We start from the raw sequence: 24348 nt of genomic DNA, 5'->3' as shown, positions 1-24348 counted from the left end.
AATTCCTATTGTAGAAATTTTTCACCATAATATTAAAGTAGTTCTTAGTATTGAATTCTAGTGTGATATACACCACATAATATATTACCTTTTCACCATTTCTTGTTACTAAAAGATACCAATGTCATTTAGAGCTCAACTCAAAACTTTTCCCCTAAAATTTGTTTTCTTTGATGACATACTGAAAATTAGAAAGAAAAAGTTGGACAAGTAAAACTAGCCGAAGAAAGTACTTTCCTAATGCAACTATGAAATTAATAATTGAATTAAAAAAACAACGAAAAGAGGTCTAGAAAACATTCACAACAGGCAATATAACATGCTCAAGGAAAAGCCTTCGATCAGGCTGGATCTCCATACACCTAAACAGAAGCTTCTTCATGCATACGATGGAGCGAGGCATTCATCAACCATGTCGACGAGGTTAGGGTTCTCCAATGCTGCAGCTACGCGTTCTTTATCGTTCAACTGCTTATTTACTGCAGGCAGATAACGAATTATCAGTTGCTGGATATAAAGCAAGCGCGGACAACTCTTGAAAAGAGCTAGTGCTTTATGATACTAATAAACAAGAAGGCTGTGTGGTTTTTTTCCCTTTCATCTCTTTTCGACTGGGAGATGTTACAGTAGTAACTTATATTAACAAGAAGGGTGAACATTTTGTATGGAAAAAATGGCAAAAACCGTGTGCTATGTTAAAAGGAACGTGCCCTTCCGTGAATGCAAAAAGGAAGTGACAAATGCAGGCCTGTGTGGATTCAATTAGGAGAAAGTGCAGCAGAGTGACAGCTAAAGAATTGTAGCTCCAGATTTGTTCTGGTTAGTGGTAAGACGGTAATTGGTGGCTAATTATTGGATTTTGTATGAGTTGAGAGTGACAGATATATAGAGAGAGAACGATACCTGCAGCTTCCGTAGCATGAGTCCCAGGTGCTACTCTAATATCAACCTGGTGAGACAACAAGGATATGTTGTTAAAAACAAGCACACCGAATACTTGTGGACAGAGAAAATAATTTCAAACCATTTAAGGAAATAGCAAGCTACCAAGAAAACACTTCGATATTGAAATAAGACTTTCAACAGAAGTCTTTGCATCATTATTTAATTCTTGTACTTAAGAATGCAACTAGTTGAAACCGCGGAGAGACTGGGTTAAAGGTCCGATATGGGTTCTCATATCATACAAGAAAAACTCACAAGTAGTTAAAGCGAAAATCTCATGAGTCCATTGACCTCATCTCTGGCAGCCAAAAGAAGCTATCTGACTCCTTTTGCACCTTCCAACATAAAAGCTATATCACAACCCATACCAAGCCCAACTTTTTACTTTTCAAGGAAGATAAACAAATTCTATGCTTTCTGGATTGCTGAGCTCAATTTGTTCCTCGCCCAACAGGAGCAAACCACTAAACCTTTCAAAGGTTTAGCAGGACAAACAAGAAGATATGAAAATAACACAAATTTAAGACGTATACAAATGAGAGAAGTTCAAAAGGGTCCTTGGCAGGAAGCTGCTATGGACAGGAAGAACTTAGCAAATATGATGACAAAAAGATCCTACTTTGCTCAGGAAAAGGAAGCTGCTATACACAAGAACTTTGCAGAAATCATGACAACTTTGCTTTACTGTGAGCAAGTACGAGAATGCAATTTGTTACTCAACCTGAATTACAGAGTGAAAGGGATAGAATTTTTTTTCTCCATCAACGATTATTGTGACTTTTTTTTATAAGGTGAAAAATTAAAAGGGTATTAAGTGTACAAGGCCCAATATAGAACATACAAGCAGCCTACTACACTTCCCTTCCTAACAAATCCAATCATTGAAAGCTCAACTACATATCACTTTTGCTCAACCAACTCACTCAACCAAGCTACAATCTCATACTATCTGAGATCATATATGAATCACCTATATTTATTCAACTCTATCAGGTGCATTTATTCCGAAACTAAATGATCTGTCTTGCAAGGGAAACTGAGAGTTCTCTAAAACTAAAGATGCTCTAAGTTACACATTTATCACGTTTATCTCTAGCAGGTCCATTTATTCCAATACTAAATAATTTGTGTTGCAAGGAAAATTGGAAATTTTCTAAAACATAAGGTTCTCTAAACACACATTTATCACATTTACCTATACATTTACATACAAGTCTCTAACCAGATTAAAGAATTTTAAGAAGAAAACAAACATTTAACTGATTACTTAGCTTTAAGATGAATATCTAGGTTATGATGACTACGTAAAAAATTACACGTTGTCTTATTAGAAGATTTTAGCTTACATGTTAATCTGAAAGAGTGGGATCAAACTCATGTCATACTGTCTTTATATTTCATAATCTTTTGGTAAAATGCATCATTTAGAACTGGCATTAGTTTGAAGCAGCTAAAAATTAAACCATAGCTTTTATGTATGCAATGGAGAAGAATTTTCGTAACATGCTAATCAACCTCAGAACACACTTTTAATAAATGAGAAGCAGGAAGCTAGCAACTTCAGTATCAAACTTAGAACTTCAGAATTCAATATTTCAGTACTAGTTAACTAGTTTTCAATTGGCTAACGGGTTAAAGGTTAGGCTGCCGTATTAATCCCAAATTATAGGAAGCACAATGCGAATTTTCATATCAGGAGAACTGTTGAAAAATAAAAAAGAATAACTTGCATAATCTTAAAAAGTCTGTTCTTTTCACTAATGAGAAATCTGAAAAATCCCTTAGAATGGCTAAAGCTTTTTTTTTTTCTTTTGATTGGTAAAGTATAACTTTCATTAATATATCAACATACATAGAAAGCTGGGAGAAGTTACAACCAAATAAAATGGCTATAACATTTTTGAGTATACAAACGTTAGACACAAGAAGAAAAGCTTAGTTGGTGTGCTTGCAAGCTGGCCGAAACCACCATTTAGAAGAGTAGCAAGGTGAATCAAAATTTGTCAAAAGTTGTGACCACTTAGTGGTTTGAAATTAAAGTTTTGAGACAATAATTATAGAAAACTTGTTAGACTGTTTTTATCAACACTAGAAAGTGGTTAAGTACTTTTGAAAAACCACATTTTCTCTGAGAAGTGTAAATGAAATCATTTTAACAAGCACTTCTCTAAGTGATTCTGATCTGCTTGAAAACGACACTGTTTGCTACAACACACAAAGGAGAAAGCCTTCCTTCACTAGCACTTTCGTTTTCAGAAAATCATGACAAACAAAATAAAGTAACTTGACATGACGCAAATCCATTGATTCAATTACTGTTATCATTTTTTCGAGCTACATCTATATAACATATTACACCTAAAACTATGATTTACACCACAAATCAGACTCTACATTAGAAAATTACATCTCAACATTTTTCCCTATGGCTTTTACTCTTTGCACCGCCCTCTCAATTGAAACAAACCCACAGCCCCAATTATAAGATCGAATATCATTAGAGTATCTAAAAGGAAACATATATGGCCTAACAACAATGAAGATAAACCGGAAGTAAGTGTGGTTGTCATGAACTACTCATAAGAATTCAGATGGGACTGGGCTAGAAGCATCCAGAATACAAAGTTCAGCTGTGATTTTGAAAAATAGCACAACGCGGCTCAAAGTTTCCCAACTATTTCTGATAAAATGATTTCATTATGGTGTCGCCAGGCAGCTACAGTGAAGTTAAAAAATGCCATACGGCTGAGGGATGTTTAAGATAAAGAGTAGTAAGAAACCAAGAACCAGAAAGGAAGGGGGAGGGGGGGGGACCTTTACTCTGAATCATTTAGGCTGTGAAAGGAAAACTATCCATTTAATACTCAACGTACCAGAATTAAAGTAACGACTTGGTTAAATTATTATTTTTAGTGGTAGCTTAGTAGAATTAATTAAGGCTAGATATTAGCTAGATGATGACACTTGCCATGTTGCATAGAATCTACCCATGCCTAGTAATAACAGGTTCAACAAAAAGGTAACCACATTTGCAAATGACTCAAAATTTTAAAAATGAAATCACGAGAGTGTAGGATATGTGCCCGAAGATTCACACAACTGGTGCCAAGGAAAAAACTTTGAGGTTGAAGTCTTTAACAGTTCTAAGAAAACACACAAACATAGCAGCCTGTGACATCAGTGCTTCGTCCAGCTCTACAAGTATAATCTCTTTTCCATGGCTTTTGGGAATTATTGACTTCTCTAATAATACCATCACAACACATCAATTTTATTGTAATATAAGTTTTACAGGAAAAGATGTGTAACATATATGAGTCTGTTAAATCAGAACAGAAGGGTGATAAAGCATACCTTATAACGGGAAGGCAAACTTCGCATAAGCTTCACACTCAAGCATAATCCAATAACAGTCGCCATGCTGCAATGTTCAACCGTAGGCGTGAATGTGACCCTGAATCAAGAACTTCCTCTTCTTAGACAACGCGAAAAATGCCACCAACGAGGAATCAAAACAGAACCATATGAAGCGGATTCGTTTCTCACCTTACATAGCTTCGCTTGTCATCTACCTCAACCGCATCTTCTGTTATAACTTTCAGTTCTTCCAGAGAATAGGGATGCTCTGGATCTTTTATATCTCTAATATGGTGTAAGAATGTTAAGGAATGATTAAATTTTCATTGCTATGAAGTTTCCCTAACAAATAAAACTTTATACTTGATTAGTTCTCTTCGAAATGATACAATGCAAACAGGCTGGAAAATAGTTAGAAGGAATCCTATAAAACACAGAGTCAAATGTATTATACTCGTGTTACTCGCTGAATAACACTGGCATTTCTGAAGCAAGGAAAAGTATGAAACTAGGTAAGGTTCATCAAGCAGAGTAAAGTGAAGATTACAATTATGTGTAAGGAAATGGATAGACTGATCTGTGTTTTAACTGAATAGGAAGTATACAAAGATAGTTGGTCACTGATTGAACAGTATCACCTCAAATCATAAGTGGAGGCAGCATGACCCTAACCGTTTTCATGACATCTGTTCCTAGTTCCTACTATATTCTACCATGTGCTAGGGATAGCAAAACAAATGTGTACTTCGGTTCCAAAAATGTAAAACAAATGTTGAAGGTGCAAATAATGCATGCGCTCCTCACCCCCACCACCCCACACACACAAAAATCCAAGAAAAAGCAAAATAAGGACATGAAAATCATATGTCAACCTCTTTGGTGAAAGGCTTTCTGAAAAATCAAAATAAAGATAGCTATCATCATATTTCTATGGAAAACGGAGCATCGTGACTGACATGTACACTTATCCCACTATATCTCCCCTTTTTATGCAAAGTAACCAGACACTCAATATGCCTACTTCACTCCAACTTCATTCTCTGAGATTTAGCAAAAATAATAGAGTGAAAAGATAACTAAACAACCTTATCATACCAGAAAAGGGAAAGCTTATAAACATATTTCATGCACCAAAGTACAAAAGGGTTTTTCACTTCATCTTTCACATTGAACTGCATGGCAGAACAATAAATATCATAAACACTAGTATAAAGGAATAAAGAATTAAATCTAGTTTGCAAATTTAAACACCTCCTCTAGGTATTTTTCAGTGTAATATGTTAATGCTACTCAGAGACAGCGTGCTGGTTTTGTATGGCTAATATGTACTGCCCCATGTTGAATCTAAATGATTGAACTTAATATCACATATTCTGAAGTGGATGTGTTCTAGCCCCATAGATATTCCCAAAACATATAAAGATTAATTCAAGTCTGACATAACAAATTAAGAACAACATCCAATTTCAGTCATCATTAACACATGGATGATAGGATGCAACCATTCAGAAGGATATCAAAAATTTCTAGCTGGTCGATAGGTTCAGCTGCATATTCGTCCAGAACAGTTGTTGCACCCCTATCTCGACGCTCCTTCTTTTCATACACAACGGGGTTGGCATTTATTAATTCAGAAACCATTTTCAATGCTGGCTTGTATAAGATTCACTCTCCAGTACTGATGTCTGTAAAGAAGTACACGTAAAACCAAATTCTCAGCTAAATAAATACATAAACCTCAAACTTGTTTTTCTTGGTCATCAACTAAAAATTGCGTCTTTTTTTCTTTCAGAAAAACAAAATCAAAAAATACACTTTCCACCGTTATTAAAACTGAAGCAAACAATGAATTAACAGATGCCCAGTTGCCCCCCCCCCCCCCCCCCAAAAAAAAAAAAAACAAGAAATAGTTATCTAAATCTAATTTGGGCAAACTAAAGAGAAGCATGTTAATAAGAGACCTACACTACATAAACTAGAACAAGACAAGACGATTACTCTACATCCACAAGAATAAACATACAAAATCACAAATTTTCACAAGGGGGGCAGTGGAATTTTTCAAGAAATAGTTATAGGCACATGGGGTCAAGTTAAAAATCACAACTTTCAAGAAATTATATGTTTTTACTTACGAGCTCAATTCCCAATCTGAAAAAACAATACCTGGTGGCTGGTGGTGGAAGAGAATTAGAATGAGCTAAACCAAGAGGATGTTCGCGGGCGATAACATCTCCTAAGTCTTTGGAACCTAAAAACATCTAAGTAAATAATATTTTGTCTTTCTTTAAAGGCCAAAGACAAATTGTGGGAAGTTTCCTTGGCTTCCATGGGGCATGGGGTTCTTAAAATTACACAAATTATCACTTCTTTTCCTTTCATGTAAATTGGTACCTTTTACTATAATTTGTATAATATTTTTTTAAAAGTAAAAATAAATAGTCTATTGCTATCAATAGAATTGTATATGGCCATTCAATATACAATTCTACAGTTTCGTTCAAGCAAGTAGTTTACAGGTAACTCATGCAGACACTTTTAAAAAAAAATTGTAAGAGTTTTTTGAAAAGATTCACAATCAAGTAAATAGTGTGCAAGTAGCTTATGTAGGTAATTTATAAGTTGCTTTCATAAAAGTCTTGCAATAACTTTATTTTTTGTATAAATATAATGAAGCTAAATCAATTCTAATTGATAATTAATTTTAATAGAAATAAGGATTTTATCTCTATATATAAATTTTTCTCTATGCTCTTATTCTTTTGTTAGAACACACTAGAAGCATGGGATTATGTTTTGAGCATTTACTTTAAAAAGATGTAATGAATTGTGTTTGAGAGACAAATTACTTTCTCTTGTTGTTGTTGGTAGTAATTTTCTTTTTGATAGGAAGTAAAATTTCTATTATTTGATTTCCACTAATTTTGTTTTAACCTGAAAATATCACTGATATTTCATTGAGATTTATAACTTTTTTTCTAAGTAAAGAGAAAAATTATTTGATATTTCTTCATAATAGATGAGTAAAATATTACTCCACAAACTTTTAGTATTGCTATGTTGATGATCATCAATATTAACTGATTTTATTATGACTACATTTAAGCCTATAATTAGCAGAAGTGTATATTTTCATAAGTTTATTGTGATTATGAACTTATTCAGTTCACCATTGATGAGTTTGTGATTAGATTAAAGAAGAAGAAGAGAGAAGATGAGTAATATATACACATAAGAATGTAATAAAACTTGCGTACAATACACTACATAACTGTATATATATACACAAAATGAGACTCGTAGCGGAGTTAACGCTAAGCTAGAGGATTGAAGACACACCCTGAAGTCTAAAGGGTTTAAGCTGAGTAAGACCAAGACAGAGTACTTACAGTGCAAGTTCAGTGAGACACCCCATGAGGTTGGCGCGGAAGTTATGCCTGGTGACCAGGCCATCCAAAAAAAAGGTAGTTTCAAGTACCTGGGGTCTATCATGCAAGGCAGCGGGGAGATTGACGACGATGTCACACATCGTATTGGGGCAGGGTGGATGAAATGGAGGCTCGCTTCCGGGGTGCTCTGTGACAAGAAGGTGCCACCACAACTTAAGGGCAAGTTCTACAAAGTGGTTGTTAGACCAACTATGTTATATGGGGCGGAGTGTTGGCCAATTAAGGTCTCTCACGTCCAAAAGATGAAAGTAGCCGATATGAGAATGTTGAAATGGATGTGTGGGCATACCAGGAGCGACAAGATTAGAAATGAGGCTATTCGGGACAAGGTAGGAGTGGCCTCAGTGGAAAACAAGATGCGGGAAATGCGACTTAGGTGGTTTGGGCATGTGAAGAGGAGAGACACAGATGCCCCAGTGAGGAGGTGCGAGAGGTGTAGGGGTAGGTCGAAGAAATATTGGGGAGAGGTGATTAGACAAGACATGGCGCAGTTACAGCTTACCGAGGACATGACCTTAAATAGGAGTGTGTGGAGGACCCGCATTCGGGTAGAAGGCTAGTACATAGTTGCGTTATCCTACCCTATTAGTAGGCGCATTAGCGCACTATAATTTCCTTTGTGGAGGACTCAGATTAGGATAAAAGGCTAAGTGATTCATCCTTTGCACCATAGTAGTTGTAGTTTTGCTCATTGTTTATTGTGTTTTGATTTCTGCATTGTATTGCTGTTTATAGTTGTGGCGCCGTTGTACTTTGACTGTCTTATCTATCTTATCTTATCTTATTTATTTATTTGTTGTAGTTATGCCTCTTTCTTCCCGTACCACTCTACCACGACTTTCCCTTTTGCTATTCCTGTTTTCATCTTGTTTTCTATATGTTTGCCCCTATCTGACCTCTTATCTTGTCCTCTCTTAAAGCCGAGGGTCTTTCGCAAACAACCGTCCTACCTTTCAAAAGCAATATTTCGAAAAAGATATTAAAAAAATGGGTTCAAATCTCAATATATCATAACAATAGAACTTCTAATTTGTACTCCAATGCATTATTACACCTTTATAAAGGTATAAAATCTTGGGTTCAAATACCAATACACCATATTAATAGCATAATAATGACTGAGGTAAAATATTGTGCTTTTGATGAAAAGCCTTCAAATGTATATATATATATATATATATAACTTTAAACTCAAAGTTGAAATTGATAAATCTGTGTTAATTCTTTTTTTAAAAAAGCTATTTTTTCTTTTTGATTGTGTGATTTGTGTCTAGTATAAATCTGAACTCGTTTATTCAACCATTATTTCACATTGCACAGTAATCTGTATATTTTTATTAATAAAATCTATGCAACAGAAAAGAAAAGAGTCAATTGTTTGTATTGATAAGAAAGAAAATCTTGATTTTTTATTTTTATAGCCAAACACACACTTAGGGGCATGTTTGGTATGGAAGAAAATATTATTAATTTTTTTCATATTTAATTGTTCATAATTATTTAAAAATATATTTTTCTAGAAAAATAAATTCTTTAAAATTAAGAAAAATCACTTTCATTAGGAAAGTAAGAAGTAACTCTTCAACAAGTAACTTTCAATTTCATTTTCCTCTCCCCACCCACTCAAATTCCTCAACCTCCATTTCTTGACCATTTCATCCCACTCCATCCTCCAAAACTATACTTTCCACCCAATCTCACCCTCATAATATTTTTCTGAAAAAGTCATTTTCTTTCTTACCAAACACACCGTAATAGAAACTTATATCTGCTACTCTTACTTCCTCCGTTTTCTCTAAACTTGTCATAATTTTTTTTTAAAGTCAAAAATTATGAACTTTGATTAATATTTTAAAATATATTTTTTTGTCATATTGATATAATAAAAATTACAACATATAATAATATTTTTATATAATTTTTTAAATATCTAAATTTTTATAAATATTAAATTAATGTAATCTCATTTAGCTTTGAGAGTTGGTCAAACCCGATCAGTTATCCAAGTTTATAAACGTTTGTACAAAATTTATTTACTGAAAAAAAAGAAGCATATATATAATAAAAGAGAAACGAATCTGAGCCGTTGAAATAAGTCCACGATAGGGTCAATTGCACCACGTCACCAACCAATTCAACGATCGAAACAAAGCCCTAACTTTCTCTCTCTAAAAATCTCCCCCAATTTCTCTTTCTTAATCTTCCAATTTTTGTATATTTTCCCTCAATTTTATCTTTCAATTTCACTATTTTGATCTTTTTTTTTTGCTTTTGCTTTGCCCCTTTTGAGAAACACATCTAATTTGGTGCTCTATTCAAGCTTAAACCAGTTCTACTCGGAGTTATACTACAGCTGAAGCAGACCCAATTCCTCAGATTCACTGTTGTTTCTTGTTTATCTTCACGGTAATTGATTTTACGAAGCTTTTCATGTTTAGTCTCTTTAAAGGTCTTTTTTTGGGGGGGGGGAGGGGATGTACGAAACCCCACCACTAGGGTGAGGGTGTAAGCAGCTCAAGAATCGAGCTACACCCCACTTGTTTTTAGAGGTTCTTTTTTGTGGGTTTAATCGCTTTTCTTTTTGTAGCATAAACTGTATGTGGAGTTGAGCTTTATGTTGTTTTTTTTTGGTAGACAGTTTTCATTTTTTTCAGTTCGGATTTTGGAGATTACAGCTAGGTAAATAGCAAATCTGTGTGAATGAACACTTGGGATGAACGAGTAATGCCGATTTAGCTTGATTATTTGGTTTAGTTTTAGAAATTTGGTAGAGCTTGGGTCCGTCTTTGCTTATGTGTTATTTCGTGGTAATTTTGGTGTATTATTTTGTGTTTTACTGGCAGACATATGTAAATTCACGACTTGGATTTGTGTGTTTTGAAAAAAGATAAAATTTTGGTCTAATTTGTGTTTTACTTTCAGTCATATGTAAATTCATGCCTTGGATTTGTGTGTGTTGAAAAAAGATAATATTTTGGTCTAATTTTTGTTTTACTTTCAGTCATATGTAAATTCATGCCTTGGAATTGTGTGTTGAAAAAGATAGAATTCTGGTCTAATTTGTGCTCTACTTTCAAACATATGTAAATTCATGCCATGGATTTTTGTGTGTTGAAAAAAGATAGAACTTGGTCTAATTTATGCTTTACTTTCAGAAATATGTAAATTCATGCTTGGATTTGTTTGTGTTGTAAAATATAACTTCAGCTGATTTTCATGAAGAACTTCATGTATGTGTTTTTAGTTTGCGTGACAGAATGGTTTGAGGAGTTATTGAGGTAGTGGTGCAGTTTAGCCATGGGGAGCAGTGATATTGACAAATCCTCTAAGGAGGCAAAGGAGGCGAAGACTCCCAATTCACAGGTAACTGTTTTCTTTCTTTTTTCTTTTAATAACCAGAGTTATTTATATAACATGTGAGCTAGCCTAAAACCATTGCATCATTTTCCTATTTTGCATAATTTAGGAGCAGGCTTCATCTACTGCTCCTGGTACAGTAAATCCAGACTGGTCCGGATTTCAGGTTGAGTTTTTCTGTAGCATTGTTACTCAATCTTTTACTTTGTCTGTTGAAATTTCACTGTTGGTAGTCAAAGGACATGGATTATCCTCATGCAGGGATATTCTCCGATGCCTCCACATGGGTTCATGGCTTCAAGTCCTCAAGCACACCCTTACATGTGGGGAGTTCAGGTATGGTGGAATTATGACTCATGGTATGTTTAGTGATTCCTTCAAAATTAGATCTGCTGGCTGTGCATGAGGGAGTTCAGTAATCACATCTTCCTCAGCAAGCATGTTTCTGGATATTTTAGGATCACCTGCTTGGTGTTCATAATGCTGTATAGAGTTCTATGTTACGATAATGATGGATATTTGTGGTATTAGTCTGTGATGGTCAATGTAAAGGTGCTTGCAATCACCAATTCTGGATTTGAAATAGGAGAAAGTTGGGCTTGTACTTTAGAGAGTTTCAGGAAACTTGTTTTATCGCTGATGAGCTTTGCTCTTAAGCATCCTCATTTTTGGCGCTAATTATTCACTGGTTACTCTATATCCATTCTATTTACAGGATCAGTCGTGTTTTGACTATTTTATGTTGTATAAATCTACCACAATCCTCCTCCTTTATCTGAGTCCAGATCGGCTATGCGAAGCTCACAAAGATGAAGTTGTTTACAAGGATGTCTGAGCTAAAAAAAATTCTGCTCAAATATTATGCTGGTTTCTTGTTTCCTGCATCTCCATGGTTCTGAAAAAATAGAGAGTTTTGTTCTGAGAAAATAGAGAGTTTTGTTCTGAAAAAATAGAGAGTTTCTGGTAAATTTTGCTAGATTCAAGCATCTGGGGCCATATGCGAAAATTTACTACATCTGTTTTTTATTTGACTTTATTTGGAAAAAGAGGTGCTATTATTTTGAGGATGTAACTCATACAGGTTACTGTTATTTTTCTTACCAATTTTATGTTTCCCCCCTTTTCAGCATCTTATGCCACCCTATGGTACTCCACCACATCCTTATGTCGCAATGTATCCCCATGGTGGAATATATGCTCATCCATCTATTCCTCCGGTATCTTCTTCTTCCCTGATAATTTTCAGCTTGCTACATATTGCTCACATTTTATTTTGCTTACATGCAATATTTTTTTTATTAAATAGGGATCTTACCCTTTCAGCCCCTTTGCGATTCCTTCTCCAAACGGCATTGCTGAAGTTGCAGTAAGTCCAAAGCTAGATATGTTCACTGAACCTATGCGATGATACCAATGGTTTAAATTTCTAATTTTCATGCTGCTTCTGATTTATGAATTTTTGTAGGTTAACACCTCTGGCAATGCTGAAGTAGATGGTAAATCATCCGAGGGAAAGGAGAAATTGCCCATTAAAAGATCTAAAGGAAGCTTGGGTAGTTTGAATATGATTACAGGAAAGAACAACGAACCTGGTAAAACGTCTGGAGCATCTGCAAATGGAGTCTTCTCTAAAAGGTATGGTGATACTCAACTGAATAAATCGTTCCTAAGGAAGAACTCATGGAAAATAAAAACATGCTGAACGATATTACCACATGGAGATGGGGATTAACACCAGTCCGCTAATCCTTTAGCTTTTCCCATCTTCTTCATCACCCTTGAACTTAACTAGCATGTAGTTAAAAAATTGCTGATATGAAAGACACTCAAACTGAAAAACATGTATAAACACATAGGATAGATTGCTATTTGAATTGGTTTACATTACTTGGGCACTTCATGCAAGTTGCCTTGATTATTTCTTTCTGCTAAACATAAGCAGCTTGACTGAGATGGTTAGTAGATGAATAAAGTATTCAGCTTAGTTGGTAATTGGTCTTGTGGGCTCTATCAGGATTCAAGTATGCATGCTCTGTTGAAATGGTTTGAGGTTGTTCTATCGTCATGGCTCCAGTTCATGCTCGGTTTATTTATTTATTATTATTATTACCAAGAAATCTGCTTGGGTTATGTGGCACACAGTTTGGAACTCGACAAATGATGGCCTCGGTCCTTTATCCTTCTTCATAAGTCCCAGACTTCGTCTTTAGTAGGGTTCAAACTTGTGACAAACACTCATTATACGCATCACGTGCTGCACTCTTTCTACTGGACCAAAGCCTTCATGCTGCCTTTAATTATTCATTTATTTTTCTATCTGCTTGTGTATTATGATTTGCCTAGATTCCTTTTTGGAGAAGTTATGCCATAAAAAAATCACCAGTTAAAACTTTAATGTAGGGTCTCACCAGTTAAAACTTTAAAGTAGGGTTTATTGGGACCGCATTCAGAGTGCAACTTTTTTCCCCTTTTTCTCCAATCAAGTATTTCTTGGTTACATACTATCCTGCCATATCCTTAGCCGGACTGGTAATTTACTACCAAAAAAAGGTAATAATGTCATATACTCTTTTTCTTTGGAAAGGGAGCCTAGGAGCAATGGCAAAGTTGTCTCCGTGTGGGCTATAGGTCATAAGTTCGAGTCGTGGAAGCTGTCACTTGTAGACTGTCTACATCACACCCCTCAGGGTGCATCCCTTCCCTAGCTATGCTAATGTGGGATGCTTTGTGCCATGGGTTGCGCCCCTTTTTTTTTCTCTTTTTTCTTTTATGTCAAGTGCAGAGATTTATTTAGTTCAATGGGATCTGTTTGTTGCCCATGGACATCTTTGCTATTGATGTGAAAAGGCTCTTCTGCTTAATCTGCATGATTGTTTTTTGAGATCTTAACAATTTTTGTAACTTCAAAAGCACAAAAGGCTGTGCTGGCCATAGCTACAGTATATTGAAATCAAGAAGGTATATAACTAGCAAAACTGTCTTCTTCCTTACAGAGACTAGTACTTCTAACAGAGACTCCGAGTCATCTATATATTCCTGTTTACACCAGAAATGGAGCAACATGATGGAAGACTTTGAGATGAGTTTTGGGGACAAGTGGATGAGATGGATTAAGTTTTGCATTTTTAATGCCAGGTTCTCTGTCTTGGTGATGGAAGCTTTGACCAAAGTGATGGATAGGGAAGTCATTTGGAGGTCTAAAAGGGATGCTTCTTTTAATGGGTATAGTAATGTGACGGTTACACCTCTTATAGGCTGGTCTTTTGTGATGCAGAGGTGTCCTAGCTAGATTACTTGACATAGATTTTTATCAATTCCAGGTTGTGTTAGGCCTTACGATCAATCTTAGAAAATGAAAGATCACACCGGTGGGATAAGTGGATGGCACCAAAGAGATCGTGCAGGTGCTGAATTGGTGGGTACTGTACCTACTACCTATCTGGAGTAAACATTGGGTGGGTCAAGCAATTATTTTTCAGTGTGGAATTCAGTTATTGAGAGAGAAAAGAAACGACTAGCAGGATCAGGTACTTGTCAAAAGGGTGAAGGAAGTGTTGATCAAAAGCACCCTTTCTAGCACAGCTACATATTTCTTATTACTATTTCAGGTTCCTGGTAAAGTGACTTACTTGAAGGTTGGAAAAACTTCAGCGGAACTTTTCCTTTTGAGATAAGAGTAACTTTTTATTTACAAAAAATTCATCAACCTAGAGATGATGAATTGGAAACTTACATCCCCCAAGGTGATGTGTACACCCTCAAATACAAGTTTCCTATAAACTATCCCTATGATTTCCCCTACCAATTCTAGTTTACACCAAAAAAAAAAAAGGGCAGCCCGGTGCACTAAGGCTCCCGCTATGCGCATGGTCTGGGGAAGGACCTGACCACAAGGGTCTATTGTACGCAGCCTTACCTTGCATTTCTGCCAGAAGCTGTTTCCAAGGCTTGAACCCGTGACCTCCTGGTCACATGGCAGCAACTTTACCAGTTACTCCAAAAAACAAAAGACTTGAGTATTTCATTTTTATCTTCCAAAAACTTTCTTTTTGTCCTTCAAAACATCTAGCATTCCTTTCTTATCATAGAGTCCACTATATACAAGCTGGTATAGTCTTCCACCAGTCTTCCTTTTTCCTTCTGTTGCCAATTCCTGTCCAGCTGCTTAGGAGCCCCCTGGTTGTCTTTGGCATCACCCAGCTAACCCCCAATATACACAAAACCAAATTCCACTGATTTGAGGCTGCTTTACAGTGAAGAAAGTTATAGGACACAATGGAAAGAAATAGAAAGTATCATTTAGTGAATCGGAGAGTTGTCCGATCTCCAATGAAAGGGGGAGGATTCAGAGTAAAAGATATCAAAGTGTTAAATAAAGCTTTGTCAGGGAAGTGGAAATGGAGATTTAGGGGGAGGGGAGGTGGTAGCGGAAAAATATGATATCGTGGAAGGTGAACAAAGGACCAGAAACATCACAACTTTGTTTGTGTGTGGATTATAGAGGAATATTATGGAAGGGTGAGCAACGTTCTATTTGTGTGTGGATTGTAGAGGAGTATTATGGAGGGGTGGGCAAACTTTAGTGAACATACTTCTTTAATTCTTTTAAGATTAGGGATGGAAACAAGATTAGTTTTTTGGTGCATAAGTGGTGCTGGGAGAACGGGTTGAGGAAAGCCTTCCTCAACATATATAGAGTATATTTCCAAAGAGATGATAATCAAACAAATTTGTAAGTCTCACAAGCGGGTGATTCAATGGGATTTAAGATTCAGAAGGAACCTATAGGATTGGGAGATGGAAGCATTTCACTGAGATATTGTATGGGATTGGGAGATGGAAGCATTTCACTGAGATATTGTATGGGATTGGGATATGGAAGAATTTCACAGAGATATTGTATAGGATTGGGAGATGGAAAAATTTCATAGAGATATTGTATAGTTGGACACACTAAACAATACATTGGATGTATGGAGTTGGCGGGAAAGTGTAAATAGATTATTTACTGCCAAATCCTATTACAAAAGTTTATAGGTGAGAGAGGAACACACTTTCCCTCATGGTTCTATTTGGATCCATAGGTATGTTTCTTTGCATGGTTGGCGACAAGGGGTGTGCTTTTGATAACAAAAAAATTGAAAAAGAGGAGGGTCACCTATGTTGGTGTTTCATGTGCAACAGTCGGGCGAAGATGTAGATCATCTTGTATGCATTGTAAAATGTCTAATCAATTATGGAGGATGGCCTTTAATTTGCTTGGGATGCAATGTGTGATGTCAGACAAGTCAATGAGGCATTGCAAAGTTGGACTTAGAGGAGGGGGAAGAGAAGTCCAAGGGCATGGAGTACTGCCCCCTTAGCAATCATGTGAGTTATTCGTAAAGGGTTATATGAGGACATTTGAAGGGGTGGAATAAGATTTTGTAAAATTGAAAAGTAGTTTTTTGTTTCTAGTTTTCTTTTGGTGTTTTCATGAGGTCCCTATTTGTATAGAAGATTGGATCTATTTTGTTGAGAACCATATTTTGGTGTAGGTTTTCTTTCTCTGGGTATACTTCTTGCATTTACCTTATATTTAAAAAAAGGAATAATATGATACAATTCTATTTTATTTTCTTGATTGAATTACCCTTATATTCAAAACATCTTGAATTCCTCCCCCTCCATAGAGTACACCATATGCAATCTGGTACTCGCTTCATCTTCTTTTCTGATCTATTGATCCTCTTCTGTGCTAACTTGATAACAGTCCTGGGCTTTTCCTGGCATTGCCAACTCAATCCTGCCATAATTAGAAAGATGTCCCATAATTGTGGAGTCACTTCACAATGTAGGAAGAGATGACTATTTGTTTCTGCATGATTGTGTAGGTCGTTCAAGTTAAACTGGAAGTACTGTCAGTTATTAAGAAGTTTGATCTTTAATTTGCCGATTTTGGGCTTGCAGTGCGGAGAGTGGAAGTGAAGGCTCAAGCGAAGGAAGTGATGCGAATTCTCAAAATGTGGGTATTGTATGGTGGATATTTTGATTTATGTCATCTCATCCTTGACAGTTTTTATGGTGGATTACTGTTTCTTAAATCTTGTTTAGGCATACTATTAAATAGGCTTTCCATCTTAATGCATCAATTTCAGCTTTTCAAGCCTAGATTTTTGGTCCATCAATTACCATTGCAGTCAGTATACATGCAAATAGTATTGTCCTATTTAGTACTTAGTTGGTACCATCTTTGATTATTCTTGTTGATTGTGTGTAGGAGTCACCAATGAAGTCAGCAGGCAGGCAAGATTCAGGTCTGGTGGTATGATTTTGCTTTAAACGTTTTATGATAAGTTTTGAAATGCATTATTTGATGAGAAGTATGCCGTCTCTTCTACAGCTGAAGAAGCATCTCAAAATGGCAATTCTGCTCATAGTTCTCAGAATGGAGGAACTAGTGCTCCTCACTCATTGGTCAACCAAACTATGGCAATCATGCCAATGTCAGCCGTGGGTGCTGGCAGTGTTCCTGGCCCCACAACCAACTTGAATATTGGTATGGACTACTGGAATGCCGCTGCTTCACCGAGTATTCCTGCAATCCATGGGAAGGTACCGTCTGCTTCAGTTGCTGGAGGAATGGTTACTGCTGGATCAAGGGATAATGTCCAATCACAAATGTGGATTCAGGTATATTGTCTTTTTAACATTCTCCCTCTTTTCCAACTTTAACTTAGCATGTGGCGGATTAATTCTCTATGTTGCATTATAAAAACAAGACTGGTGCTAGATTTGAATATACAGGTGCTCTTAATGTTCAATCTTCATGCTAAACACCCACTTTAAGAGCATGTACTTCAGTTACATGAGAGGAATATGAACTAGTGTACAATATGGCTGTCATAGCCTCATAGGATTATTGGTAGAACTCATTTGATTTGTTCACACCTAGAGATTTTGTAAATGCCACAGATATTTGCCTGGGTAGTGCAGCTTTGCTGGATACTCGGTGTGGAACACCCTATATGCATGCTCCTGGGATGTCCTTTTCTTCCGTTTCTAACTGCAGACATGTCTCCCTTGATTCCTTTTTCTTTGTAATTTAGTCTATATAACTGATGATATTTCTTTTCCTTGAATTTAGGATGAAAGGGAGCTCAAGAGGCAGAGAAGAAAGCAGTCCAACAGGGAATCTGCCCGTAGGTCTAGGCTACGGAAGCAGGTACAGATAATTCTTTCTCTTGTTTCTTTGTCAATCTGGATTGACCCCTGAGACTTCACTTTGTCTTTCGGGGCCAGGCAGAGTGTGATGAACTAGCACAGCGTGCTGAAGTTCTGAAGGAAGAAAATGCCTCTCTTAGAGCAGAACTGAGTCGTCTAAGGAGGGAGCATGACCAACTTTCTGCTCAGAATGCTTCTCTTCAGGTATATTCTCATTTCCTCTCTTTAGTTCTCTCAAATGAAGAGAAAAAGAACGACAGATTTAATAGCTGTCAACCAATTACTAATTGCACAAGGAAGAAACTGAGAGCGGAAAGGTCAAAGGAATAATGTTCCTAGTTGCAGAACCAACCAGCCTGTAGTATTTACATAGCGTGGACTGTGTCATGGTTTAATGCTAATTCAATTGTTGGCATACTTTATTTGTCACCTTATAGTTGCGGAAAGGAGTTGAAATTGCTACTTCTCTTTTACCTGTCTCTGCTTTTAGATACTTGTGTGCCATGAGTCACTGGATTTGACTTTGCAGGAGAGACTTGGTGAAGTTCCAGGCCGGGATGATCCGAGATCTAGTAGAAATGACATACCTCTAAACAAAGATACCCAGCATTCATCACAACCAGAGCCTAAAGAGGGTGGTCAGTGAAGTCATTGCTACGTTATCGTGGATTGAAAAATAGGGCTTAACCTAACAAACTTAGTAGCAACAGTCGTTAATTCGCATATTATGTAGTTTAAAAATCTGTGAAATGTTAGGCCTTTTAGTATCAGGATTTGTTGTCCAATACTGTCCATTGTTTCTCAGTTTGGACCAATCTTTTATGGTCGAGAAACCTGGATAATATGTAGAGTATGTGATCGATGGCGCTGGATAGTATTGTGCGTAATACGTGGTGTCTCTGTTTGCTCAAATTTGTATGTACTGAAATAGTTGATGAGTTTGGTCTCTTAGAACTAATAAATTTCCTATATGACTGTATTATACCCTCTTTTGGAATCACTTTCCTTTATCCTTCACTCAGATAACTGTTGGTGGCATTTCTCATTTTCACCTGCAAAGATGTTCTGTTTTCTTTTGAAAAAGTGAATGGTGCTTTTTCTGGGAAACTTGATCCAACAATAATTTTTACAACAACATGCCTAATGTAATCTTCTGAGAGGGCAGTGTGTATGCAGATGTTAGCCCTACCTTGGAAGGTAAGGAGGCTGTTTCTTGGCATTTAATGATGAATTGATGCGTTATACAAATTTTTACTTTTTAGTAAGACCTGTGTACCAAAAAAATTAAATGATATTGGTAAATGGAGATTTTCAATGCTGCCGAACTGTAAACATCTTCACTGAGAAGTTGAAATATCTCAATTTTTTACTATAGTTTTCAAATTTGAGCCCTAAGAATTAAATTCTTTTTGTAAATACTTACGTATTAAATTCAATTGAGTATGATATCAATAGAGTTTATGACCCACCGTTAATAATAGTGATTTTCTTCTATATTTTATTTGTGAATTTAATAATTTGTACTTTTTGAGAAGCTTAATTTGTAAGATTATATTGGAGAAAATATTCGTCAAGTCTGAATACATTTTGGAATTTGAGTTAGTGCCAAGTAGATAAAAGAGTTAGCTTAATATACCACAGTTGTGTTTGAAGAGGATTCGTGGCGGTCGAAAAATTATTTTCAAAAGATCCTCAATTTAAATACAATAAATTTAAATATAAAAAAATAATAGAAAAAATATAGCAACTAACGACGAAACATATGATTTAATATAAACAACGAAGCTAATTTATAGAGAGAAGTTGTAGGGAAGATTAGATACTTTAGTTTGAATGCCACGTAATAGCCAACCAATTGCCTCTTCAAAAAATCAGCAAAATTGCGGTTCTACCGTTAAATAAGCAACAGACGCAGCAGCCACCAGAAGATTCCTCCCGTTCCCCGGAAAGCCACCGCTCCCTCATCCGCCGGAAATAGTTGACGCAAATGTCCATAATATTCGCTGACGTGTTCGTTGTTCTTCCGTCAGTTGCCGGCGGTTTGAAACACTCCTATGCATTTTCCGACTCCAAACCCCTTCTCGCTCCTTCTTTCTCCAAAGTAAGATTCTTATTTTTACTGTTTATAGTTTCATGATGTAGCTATTTTCGCTTTCTAATGCTATGGTTAGCGTTTCTGAAACTGCAAGTATAAATAAAAGGGGGAAAAAAGAAGAGAAGAAAATATGCTTAGTTTCGGCATGGATAAACTATCGTAGATTCGAAGCACTAAAAGAGACTAGATAAAGTGTTATCGTAATATGGCTGGGATAATACTTTTTCGAGTTTATGAAGATTATTTGATGAAGGTTAAAATTGACAGTATTTGTTTATTATTGCTATTTTATTTGAAAATAGAACTTTGGTTGAAGAGTGAGCCTAGATGTTCCAAGTCAAACGATTGATTGAGCATCGACTTATGCTAATTACTGGGAGTTATGTAAACTCACAACAGAAGTTGATTGAGTATTCATTAGAGAAATACACAATAGAAGAAAGAGATTCCAGTGGCTGCGGTTTCGATAGTTTAGTTTGTTAAATTAATTAAACCAGAATACACCCTCCTTTATAGGAATGTTAATGAACACTATGGTGTAAGCTAGAATGTGCCTGATAGCCATTTGGATTACCCGAATTATGGCAAAGTTGATGTAGAAATATGGTGTCCACTACTTCCTTGATTAACACCTGCTATATATAAAAGCTTGATGACAAGCATAATGCAGATTGAAATGTACTCCGAATTCCCCAAGCTTAATATGGTATATATGTGTTTGGCTTGAATACAAAATTCATTGGTTCATATATTTGAGGAAGAATATTTGCATACTCTTCAGTTTTGCAAGAAATTGTTGAATTAAAATATTCTAGCAAGATGATAATAAAATGTATTTTTTCGTTATATTTTTGGTGTAAAGAAAGCTTTGTAGAGGAGGATGAATCCTTGGTAGATTTCATGGGTTCCCTGTGAAGATCTGTGATTAATTCTTGTAAGATGTACAAGACTTTTTGTCGTTGCTTACAACTTGTAAATAGGGTGGCCCGCAATCCCTAAGCTGATGAATACTGTTACCATTATTAAAGAAAAAAAAAGGAATAGGGGTTACGTGAAAATAACAAAAGCTAATTATGCTTACAATTTGTAATTAGGGTGGCCAGCAATCCCTAAGCTGATGAATACTGTTACCATTATTAAAGAAAAGAAGGTACTAGGGGTTACGTGAAAATAACAAAAGCTAAATATAAAATATAATGTAGTTGATGAGATTCGAACCCGGGACATAGGGGTGCATTTGGAAGGCCTTATACCACTCAGCTGTGTTTTGTTTCTTGTTCAGGGGGTTCAAACTTAATATATGTATGTAATTACAGAAAATCTGTAAATTTTTGCCTAGGGGGTTCGGGTGAACCCCCTCCCGCCCCTCAAGTAGGCTGAATTGGTATATTTTCAATTTGGAAATCCTTAAAGTAGATCTATTTCATGGTGCCAGATTAGAAATTTCTCTCTTTGTCAGCAATTAAAAGTTGAATTCGTTTCATGTAACTGACATTGAATTGGTAAAATAATAGAAACAGTCTTTTAGGAGCATAAAAGTGACTGATATAGAGATGGTTGCATTATGCATATGATCGAGGAAAAAACATCTATCACTAACATTTCAAGCTAATATCACTTGTTCTTGAACATCGCGTGGTTTGGTAAACTTAAAATGTGTAACGATATCTTCTCGGGATTGTTTTGTTTAGCTTTGCTCTATAGAAAGATTGGCTAATCAGTGCATGGAACATCTTGTTTGTGTTGAAAACTTATTTGATCAGCTGAAAAGATATGAAATTTGCATTTTTCTCCAGTAAATATATCTCTGACTAGAAGTACAGTTTTATTTTGAGTTCAAAAGTTTGAAATTTATGTGTGCCGTTTTGTATGCTTGAGTGATGGAATTTGGAAACATTTAATCTGATGACCGATTTTAGGGTTGTTTCCTTGTTTACCACCCCTTCCTTTTTGGGGTGGGGGCCTCGTGTGGTTAATAGTATGTGTGTCATTGTATTCTCTGCGGCTTCATGTGATACATCTTTCCACAAACAGTAAAAAAGAACAGTTCAATTTGACCATTTAGCTGATTATACAATTGTATGTTGATGTTCTTGATGGAGGGTCACAAAGGTGCAGTACTTTCTAGCTTCCAGTACCTCACAAGAGAAATTTCTTTAGTGCCTGTAGCTATCTTACATTTATTGCCTATAGTAATTTTACTTCCTTCTGCAGAGCTCTCCATCTTTTTCTGTTCCGAGGCTAGGAAAGGCCCAAACCAGAAGCTGGACGACAAGAGCAACAGCATCAGGAAGTTCAGGAGGTGATTTGGTCCCAGTTGCTCCAGTTCAGTTGGAGTCAGCTGTTGGTCAATATTTAGCACAGATGCTGCAAACCCATCCCCATCTGCTTCCTGCAGCTATTGAACAGCAGCTGGAGAACCTTCAGAATGAAAGGGATGCCCAATTAAAGGAAAATCAGTCTTCATCCAAAGATGTCCTCCATAAGTAATTTATTTGACCTTTGCTTCTTTATGTTTGCTTAGGGTGACATATTTCAGTTATTGTTTCCTGCCCAACAGAAAACTAAGCACCCAAGGCTATTTATATGGATATGACTGATACAAATACATTTTGAATTTCAGGAGAATAGCTGAAGTCAGAGAGAAAGAAAGGCGGAAAGTATTAGAGGAGATTCTGTACTGCTTAATTGTACATAAATTTGTAGACAATGACATTTCAATGATCCCAAAAATATCTGAAACATCAGATCCTACGGGAAATGTGGGCTTTTGGCCAAATCAAGAGCAGCAGCTAGAATCTGTACACTCCCCTGATGCATTTGAAATGATCATCAGTCACATATCTATAGTTCTCGGTGAGCGCGCTGTGGCGCCTCTCGATAGCATTGTTCAAATGAGCAAAATCAAACTTGGTAAGCTCTATGCTGCTTCTATTATGTATGGGTATTTCCTCAAAAGGGTTGACGAACGTTATCAACTTGAGAGAACTATGAGCAAACCTCCTGAGAGTTTCCAGATCTCAACGAATCCTGATGAGCCAGCCGCACCAAGACAACTATGGGATTCAGATTCGTTGATTGAAATTTACCCTGAAGATGGTGAAAGAGAAGGTTTCGCGGTTTCTGATATTGAGGGTAAACCAGAGAGGCTGAGATCCTATGTGATGTATTTGGATGCGGAGACATTACAGAGATATGCAACCTTAAGATCAAAGGAAGCAGTTACTGTGATTGAAAAGCAGACGCAAGCATTATTTGGAAGGCCTGATATTAAAGTTTCTGGTGATGGTACCCTAGATGTTTCTAATGATGAAGTTCTGTCTGTTACATACTCTGGTTTGACAATGCTGATGCTGGAAGCAGTTGCTTTTGGATCATTTTTATGGGAAGCAGAATGCTATGTTGAGTCAAAATACCATATTATTAATAGCTAGAGATATTCTTTTGTACTTTAACAGGAAATATTCATTTATCCTCTAGCTCTGTATATTGTTTACTCGTTCGAACCCACTAAGCATGCATTTTGTATCTGATAATCATCAGGCTCATATCCACTTTTTTTTTATGCGTATACTGCTGTATGATACAAATCCAAATTTCTAATTCCAACTCCAGAAAATGTTGGTTTCCAGTGTGATCCTGGCAATCCGTGAAAATGCAGAACACTCTGAGTGTCATTCACACCCAGTTGTACCTGCAATCACTTCAGGTCTCCAAGATGAACATCTACTGGTCGAGGAAACCTAGGTAAAATGGCTCCATTACTTCTGAAAACTGGCTATGCTGGTTAGGCATGGGTCCCAGTCCCGAACTCATTGGTTGTCAGTGGCTGTTCGAGCTGCTCCCGGAGCAAGAGCAGGTTGCTCGTAGTGGCTGAGGGACGGACAGGGAATGGTTCCTTTAAGTGGTCCTCCCTGGTAGTCGAACAGCCAAATTTAAAGA

General features: G+C 36.4%; 2 protein-coding genes across 2 annotated transcripts; one reads left to right on the top strand and one right to left on the bottom strand.

Moving 5' to 3' along the window:
- Positions 1-68: 68 nt before the first annotated feature.
- On the bottom strand, positions 69-6639 carry LOC129889623 (protein AE7-like). Its single transcript, XM_055965006.1, has 6 exons — positions 6469-6639; positions 5820-5987; positions 4492-4597; positions 4300-4399; positions 904-949; positions 69-479 (listed from the first exon to the last, which is right to left on the bottom strand). Exons 2-6 carry the CDS (start codon positions 5941-5943, stop codon positions 379-381), a joined length of 477 nt encoding a protein of 158 aa, XP_055820981.1. The 5' UTR covers positions 5944-5987; positions 6469-6639; the 3' UTR covers positions 69-378.
- A 3217-nt stretch (positions 6640-9856) lies between these two features.
- Positions 9857-23960, top strand: LOC129889622 (bZIP transcription factor 16-like). Its single transcript, XM_055965005.1, has 14 exons — positions 9857-10157; positions 10996-11114; positions 11218-11274; positions 11370-11444; positions 12236-12325; positions 12415-12474; positions 12574-12743; positions 17058-17112; positions 17368-17404; positions 17491-17780; positions 18235-18312; positions 18390-18515; positions 22621-22892; positions 23030-23960. Exons 2-14 carry the CDS (start codon positions 11049-11051, stop codon positions 23838-23840), a joined length of 2187 nt encoding a protein of 728 aa, XP_055820980.1. The 5' UTR covers positions 9857-10157; positions 10996-11048; the 3' UTR covers positions 23841-23960.
- Positions 23961-24348: the final 388 nt, after the last annotated feature.

Source organism: Solanum dulcamara, chromosome 5 (assembly GCF_947179165.1).
Source record: "Solanum dulcamara chromosome 5, daSolDulc1.2, whole genome shotgun sequence".
Taxonomy (NCBI): Eukaryota; Viridiplantae; Streptophyta; class Magnoliopsida; order Solanales; family Solanaceae; genus Solanum; species Solanum dulcamara.
This window is presented reverse-complemented; position numbering and strand designations above follow the sequence as displayed.

Excerpts from the sequence above, each read along its gene's own strand:
- LOC129889622 (XM_055965005.1), top strand. The coding sequence starts at position 11,049 with ATGGGGAGCAGTGATATTGACAAATCCTCTAAGGAGGCAAAGGAGGCG. Across the intron at positions 12,326-12,414 it reads CTCATCCATCTATTCCTCCG|GGATCTTACCCTTTCAGCCC; the intron begins GTATCTTCTTCT and ends TTTATTAAATAG. Across the intron at positions 12,475-12,573 it reads ACGGCATTGCTGAAGTTGCA|GTTAACACCTCTGGCAATGC; the intron begins GTAAGTCCAAAG and ends GAATTTTTGTAG.
- LOC129889623 (XM_055965006.1), bottom strand. The coding sequence starts at position 5,943 with ATGGTTTCTGAATTAATAAATGCCAACCCCGTTGTGTATGAAAAGAAG. Across the intron at positions 4,400-4,491 it reads GACAAGCGAAGCTATGTAAG|GGTCACATTCACGCCTACGG; the intron begins GTGAGAAACGAA and ends TTCTTGATTCAG. Across the intron at positions 480-903 it reads TCATGCTACGGAAGCTGCAG|TAAATAAGCAGTTGAACGAT; the intron begins GTATCGTTCTCT and ends ATCTGCCTGCAG.